Source organism: Balaenoptera acutorostrata, chromosome 6, assembly GCF_949987535.1.
Source record: "Balaenoptera acutorostrata chromosome 6, mBalAcu1.1, whole genome shotgun sequence".
Classification (NCBI taxonomy): domain Eukaryota; kingdom Metazoa; phylum Chordata; class Mammalia; order Artiodactyla; family Balaenopteridae; genus Balaenoptera; species Balaenoptera acutorostrata.
Genome location: NC_080069.1, coordinates 33,006,649 through 33,013,864, shown reverse-complemented (window position 1 = coordinate 33,013,864; position 7,216 = coordinate 33,006,649). Strand labels below are relative to the sequence as shown.

Below are 7,216 nucleotides of genomic sequence, written 5' to 3'. Positions count from 1 at the left end.
CCATCTTTTAGTTTTTTTCAGAGGAAAGTTTTCCATATGTAGCTGTAGATTTGGTGCGTTTGTGGGAGGAGGTGGGTTCAGGATCTTCCTATGTTGCCACCTTGAACTGGAACCTATTTACTATGTTTTAAATTTTGGTTTTCAATTGTTCAGTTTGTTACTAGTATATGGAAATATGATCAATGTTGTGTATTAATGTTTACGTATAGATCTTATATTCTGAGATCCTGCTACAGCAATTTATGATAATTTATTATGAGTTTTCTTATACATTCCTTGGAATTTTCTATGTAGACAATTATGTCATCTGTAAATAATGACAATTATATTTCTTCTTTTCTAATATGTATGCCTCTTTTTTCCTTTTCTTGCTGTACTACACTAACTAGAATCTAAAGTACTACATTGAAAACTAAGAGATGAGAGTGGACATTCTAATCTTGTTTTTGAACTCAGGGAAAAACATTCATTCTTTCACCATTTCATGTGATGTTAGAAGTAGGTTTTTTGTAGATGTTCTTTATTAGGTTGAGGTAGTGACCTTCTATTCCTAGTTTTCTGAGCATTTTTAATATGAATGGGTGTTGAATTTCGTTAAATGCCTTTTCTGTATTAATTGGTGTGACAGTATGTGTTCCTTTAGACTCAATATGGTAGATTACATTGATGGTTTTTTACCATTGAACCAGGCTTGCATCCCTGGAATAAATTCCACTTGGTCATAGTCTGTTATTCATGTGGATTCTGATGGTAAGTATTCTTGTGGATTTCTTCTAATAGGGTAAATTACGGTTCCCCAAAAAGGTCCGTGTTTAACCCCTCCTATGACAATATGTGAATGTCACCTTGTATGGAAAAAAGGACTTTGCAGCTGTGACCAAGTAAAAAATCTTGAGATGAAGAGATTATCATAAATGTTCTGGGTGGGCTATATATAAACACAAAGATTTGTATAGGAGGGACACAGGAAGAGTCAGAGTTGGAGAGACCATGTGATGAGGGAAGCAGAGATTAAAGTGATGCACTTTGAAGATGGAAGAAAGGACTAATTCCAAGGAATGCAGGCAGACTCTAGAAGACAGAAAGGGAAAGGAAACAGATTCTCCTGTAGGGCTTCAAAAGGAACAAGCCCGGAGACACCTTGACTAATAGACTACTGAGCTGCAAAAACTTTCTTTTACAAAGGGTCAAGGAGGGCTGGGAGCACATATGTGCTGCCCACCTGGACAGAGGAGGACCTGTGAGGCTGACCTACAGATTAGTGGAGGTGGAGAGACATGAGCCCCTTTCTTCTCCAAGCTCTTTGCAGGGTCCAGCAGAGAGCCATGCCACCTGCGGAAGCCTGCGGCCCCAGTTTTGCATGCTGATGGTGTAGGGGTCATGTTCAGGGAGTCCCTGTTGTCCTAACCCCTGCCTGGGTCCTGGGGAAGGAATCAGAACTCAGAACCGGGAGAAGAGCCTTTGGCCAGCAGGGAAGGGGGGGTGAGGCCCGGGACAGGTCTACAAAAGATCAGAGCATCTGAGTGCTTTAGGAGGAAGGGGCTTCAGAGGTGGGCCAGCACAGGCTGTGACGGAAGCTAAGCAGACTGGGAGGGGGGGCAGTTCGGGGAGATAGCAGGGGTCTGCTCCCTACCCTCATTGGTTGCTCGTCTCACCCTTATGAGCGGGTCATTTCCCCTGCTCTGATGATTCGAAGTCTCTGCCGGCACCCACAGGACGGTGACTGAGGCCTCCACACTCCTCAGCATGGATCCCAGCTCCCACCCAGATCTGGGGCCGCAGACACCTCTCCCCCACCCCTGCTGCCCCTGTGAGTAAGCTGTTCTTGTGAAACACGGTCATCGTTTGTCAGGATGAACTGTTTTCTATGGGAATACAAATCAGTGTTGATACCAATACACACACATGTCCAGCCATGGGTGGAAAGGGAAGGGACAGTAGTTCTGGGGTGTCTTTGCACACCCCTAGGCCCCTAAGGCCAGTCCCCACAGCCACAGCCAGATGGGTCCTCCTCCCTCAGTTGAAAGAGATGCTGCTGCACAGAAATCCCACAAGTTCCACAAAGGGGCCCAACTGTCGTTTCCCTTAGACACACCTGTAACAGGTGCCCCATGAATTTCCCCGCGCCCATTCCCCTTGTTGCATCCTCACTGGGATTAAGAGGTAGCTGCCTCAACCACTCTCCACATTGCAATAATCCCAGTGGGACTAGAGAACGCTCCCGCTATGACGAGGCAGACAGTCCTGTCCCCATGGCCAAGACTTTTCCTGTCTGGTCAGGCCACCCACACAGGAAACCCTGGATGAGCGGAGGGTCACCCCAGCGCCATCGCCTGGCCACTTCAGGGAAGCAGAGAGAAGCTCCATAAAGACAAGGGCCGTCTCCAGGCTCCGTCCTAGAAACTGGTTAGTGTCCAGAGGGCTGAGAGGCACAAAAGCAGCTCTCCCTCCCCAGACGGTTCAGGGATGCAGAAGATGCTACAGATGCCCCAGAAGGCCCCTAGCCAAGCAGGCTTTAGAGAAGGGGATGATGAGGGGGTCCCTGGGGAAAGTGAGAGCTGTGCGTTCCCAGGGGCAGCCTGAGGAGTCCTTGTCTATGTGGAGGAAAGGTTTGGCCACCTGTAGATCCATAGCTCCTGTGACCTCCCTCACCCTTCCTTCCTCTCAGGATCGCTCTCTGTGGAGCAGCTCCACACGAAGAAGATGACAGTGGCCTGAGAGCATTTCCCACCAAAACTATCTTTATTCACAATTTTCATACATCACTCCAAAGGTCCTGCCCACACCCACCTCCCCCACCTCCCTAATCCCCCACAATCCCAGGATCAGCTCTGGGGTGAGGAGGAGCCCCTAGGCTCCCCTGGGGGCCGCCCTGGGGGGCTCGCCCTGGAGGGCCGGCCCGGCTGTTCCCTACTGGCTGCAGTGCTTCCTCTGCTTCTTCCTCCTCTTCCCTGTGACAAACGGGTCACGCTTTCTCTTTCTCGGCTGTGAGGGGCGAACCAGCCCCAGAGCAAAGGCTGGCCTCACAGAGACCCCGTGGCCAGCCCCGGGGATGGGCAGCTTCTCAGCAGCGGCTGGGCGCCCACACAGAGCCCGCTTCCTCGACTTGGGAGCGGCTGGTGGAGCTGGGCTGGGGCCTCTTCTCTGAGGGGAGGGGGCCTGGGGAGCACTCCTGGCCCCCCAACCTCCAGGGGAGGCCAGGCCTGAGGCAGGGGCAGGACTCTGGGACAGCCGGCAAGGCGGCAGGCTCTGCGGAGAGGCCAAGAGGGAGGCCAGGCTGTGGAGCGCCTCCTCGTGCTCACTGGACGCGTCCCTGGGCCCTCGGGCCTCCGGAACAGGAGACGCCTCTCTGAGAAGAGACGCATCCCTGGGTCCCAGTAGAGGGCCAGTGCGCCTTTGACCCTGGGGAGGGGAGGGCCGTCCGGCCCGGAATGGAGAGACCTCCTGACGTCCTCGAGAGGGAACAAAGACTTTGGGCCCGAATGGGCCAGTGTCTGCTCGGATGGGCCTATGAAGAGCCTCAAAATCAATCTCTGGTGGGCAGGCTTCATCACTGACCCCTCGATGGCGGTCTTGGTCGTGCCTCTGGGCACCTTGGCCGGCGTGGGACTCAGATGGACTTGAGCCCATTCCGGGTGCACTGTGGCTCGGGGCTGCCGGCCCACCTTCCTCCTCTTTCAAGTCCAGGAGTTGTTTCTGCACCAGCTGGTAGGAGGGAGGAGGACAGTGACGGCTCCACGCGCACGTGTGAGAGGAGGAGCACTGGGCAGTGGGACAATGGCCCTGGGGGGGAGGAGGGGACGGGTGACCCCAGGACTAGACTCCAAATACAGACACGGTGGCATTCCTGCCATCCTCCTGCACCTTATTCCCAGCTGTGTGTCCTTCCCTCCGCTCCCGGCTCCCCATCCTCTCCTTCCTATCACCCTGCGCTGCACCCACCCCAGAGAGGGCCCTTCCCCATGCCAGGCCTCCGAGGCAGGGAAGGGACGGACAGAGCCATGTGGGCCTCCTGCTCTGGGGCCCTACCTCTCCCCTGCTCACTGGGGTCCCTCCGTGCCCTGGTCTTCCTGGGTGTCCCTTGTCGCCCCTGTTCTACCTGCGATCCCTCCCTCCTCTGGCTCCCCTGGGCCACCTGGTTTCCCCTGTCCCCTGGATCACCTGGGGTCCCCCCTCCCCTGGAGTCCCCTGGCTCCCTAAGTGTCCCTCTCCCTCCCCTGGCTCACTTCTTCAGGGGTGAGTCCTTCCTCCTGCTTCAGCTCCTCAGCAAGGGCCAAGACATCCAGCTGTGGGTCTGGGGAAAACAATTCTGCCGGGAATCGAGGATGAATGACTGCCTCCACCTCGGACAGAAAGAAGAGGCTGTGAGCATCCTTGGCCAGGAGTGGCCTGTGACACAAGAAGACCAGGAGGGAAAGTGAAAAGCAGAGACCCACCCCCACTCTCCTCCACAAGGCGGGGATGGTCAGCACACACACACACACACACACACACAAACATGCACATACACAGTCACACACAAAAGAGCACATATACAGATGCACATACACAGACACACAAAGGCATACACACAGACACAGACATATACACACATACACCTGCGTAAACCTCCCCTAACACCAGGCTCAGGAACAAGGAGCTGAGCTTAAATCCCATCGGCCTGAGCAGAACCCAGATCTTGGGTGCTGAGAGTTCCATGCCCTGGCATCTTGTAGAACCCAGGCTCCAGGCCCAGCCTACCTTGGTGACAGAGTGTTCCCGGGAACGCAGCTCGTCAGTGTAGCTCAAGAGACACGGGTCCAAGTAGGTGTCGTCCTCTTCCTGCTTCAGCTCATTTCCGTCCTTTCCACATTCTGCATGTGACTTGCCGCTGGCTGAGTGGACGGGTCCCACCAGCGCCTCCATCCTCTCCACATCCTCCCTCACAGCCTCAGGGGGAATCTCCTTCGGCGCCTTGGGCTCCGGGTTCCCCTGGGATCTGTGTGGCTTCGGGTGCGAGGGCTGGGCCCTGGGGCCGGACATCCTGGGAGCACAGGCTGAGGCAGAGCAGGAGGAAGGGAAGGAAGGTGAGGGACTCCCGGTCCACCTCCTGACCACCGAGCGCACGTTGGTGAGAGCATTGTTTGGGGGACGTTGATGTGGGTGTGGGAGGGGTCAGGACCATCTGAAGCCTCATGCACAGTTGGAGAGGGGAGGTTAGGGGGTCATCTAAGAGAGTCACAAGTAAGGAAGTGGGGAACCTCCAATTTTCTAGGGGTCTCCCCATCAAGCCCACTTCTCAGGCAGACTTCGTGTGGGGTCCTTTGACAGGGAGGTGTGAGAGGAGTTACAAAACTGACCAAGTCAATACCCCGTAGTGACAAAGGGCAGCTGAGACCCCACCCCCCCCACCCCCCGCCTCGGTGGCTCTTTTCGTTGAAAGACCAATGCCCCTGTTTTGAAAGAAAAGGATCCACATGGGGACGTTGGCCAACCCAAGGCCCCTGTTACCTGTGCCTTCAGCTCCAGTGGGAACCTGGGTGCCTGGCTGAAGGCCCACTTTCGGGGTTGGGGGCCCCCGAGGATCCAGCTTCGGTGGGGCTGGAGGAGGCAGATCCTGCGCGCACTGCATCCACTGCAAATGCTGAATGTGCATCTCCTCCTCGGCCGCAAATTCCATGAACCTGGGGGGTGACGGAGGCACAGGCCACCCTGAGAAAAAGGCCTGGGTTCTGGAGCCCAACAAAGGCAGCCAAGACTGAGGCAGTGGGAGAGGACGTGCCTTGGGGCCGTCAAGGCCCTGTGAGGTGCTGTCCGCAGCAGAGAGCTGCTCCTGGAAGCGATAACAAGATCTGGGACCCTTCCTGCCTCACCAGCACTGGAGGGCATTCAACAGCACAGACCCAGGTCGCTGAATTGAACCAGGTCAACGGGACACATGGCTGACCCAGGGGGCACCCTCCTCATGCCCCCGTCTCCATCCAGAACCACATGAAGGGCTGACAGCCAGAGGCTGGAACAGGCATGTGTTCCCCACAGGGGTCCTTGCCCGAATCCAGGACCCTGGGCTAGGACTGAGACTCCTGGAACATAGACCTGGAGACAGGGCCCAGGAGAGGCTGGACGATGTGGATGCTGAGCTTAGAGGAGAGGCCTTCCCTTCCTCTGAGAGGCGCTCGTTTGTTTGCTTTTGTTTCTTAAACCAAGGGGATTACCATGGAGCAAACACTGGAAGGGCCGGAGACCCTTGGGCCGACGACAGCTGGCTTCCCCAGCCTCTTCAGGGATGCCAGGGTACCCACTCAGGGCACTTTTCATGAGAAGAGGTGGTCCTAAATCTATGTTAGTGGCCGCCAGCCACCCACCACTAAGGAAGCAGCAGGCTGGCGGGTGGAGCTCTTTCCCCGGCCCAGCCCATATGGCCGGAGTTGGACCCCTACTGGACTCACAGCTTCACCCTGCCCCGTCCTGAGACCTTCATGTCAAGGCAAGGGTAGGTCAAAATCAGGGGAGGGCAGAGCTCCTGGTGGAGGAAGGACAGAAGTCTCAAACTCTCAAGGTGAGGGATGGGTTTCTGGGGGAGAGTAGGGCCCCTGGGCTGCGGGGACCCTGTGCTGGGTGACAGCCCTTCTCCTCTGTCCTCTCTGATGAGCACCCCCACGGCCAGACCCTGCCCTCACCCACTGGCCTCACCCTCCACGCAGCCCCTGGGCCCAGGACGCTGACTCACTTTTCCGCCCTCTCGTAGTAGATCATCCGGTCAAGGTTGCTCAAGCGCCGCCATTCCTGCACGGCCCTCCACAGTCCCTCCTCCAGCGGCATGTTGGGATTCAGGCGGGCCAGGGATCGAAGCACTGGGCTGTAAGCCCTCGGGGTCAGTCTCCGGGCCCAGCCCAGCCCCCACCTGCCTGACCCCACCCGCCCATGTGGACCACACATCACTCAACCCAGAATGACTGAGCAACAGGAGGGTGAGAGGCGGGCGTCTGGGAGGGCAAAGACAAGCCTTCCCGGCCACTGCTGTCACCGCCTCACACTCACTCAAGGATGACCATCCACTCCCAGGCTAGAGCTGGGACATTGTGCCTTGGGGAGCTCTTTTCCTCCTCAAGGCTGCATTTTCATAATAAAAATCACCATCATCAATGAGGCGTGGCATGTGCCAAGCAATCTGGTAACACTTCATAGATTAGCCCAAGGCGTCTTCTGCACAGTTCTCTGAGTGAAGTGTAATTGT

The 7,216-nt window shown here is 55.9% G+C and overlaps 1 protein-coding gene across 1 annotated transcript; it reads right to left on the bottom strand.

Annotated features, from left to right (window-relative positions):
- Positions 1–2,910: 2,910 nt before the first annotated feature.
- LOC130708485 (NUT family member 2G-like) lies at positions 2,911–4,284 on the bottom strand. The gene is made up of 2 exons (XM_057549131.1): positions 4,227–4,284; positions 2,911–3,705 (listed from the first exon to the last, which is right to left on the bottom strand). Exon 2 carries the CDS (start codon positions 3,628–3,630, stop codon positions 2,911–2,913), a length of 720 nt encoding a protein of 239 aa, XP_057405114.1. The 5' UTR covers positions 3,631–3,705; positions 4,227–4,284.
- Between the last annotated feature and the right edge of the window lie 2,932 nt (positions 4,285–7,216).

Excerpts from the sequence above, each read along its gene's own strand:
- LOC130708485 (XM_057549131.1), bottom strand. The coding sequence starts at position 3,630 with ATGGGCTCAAGTCCATCTGAGTCCCACGCCGGCCAAGGTGCCCAGAGG.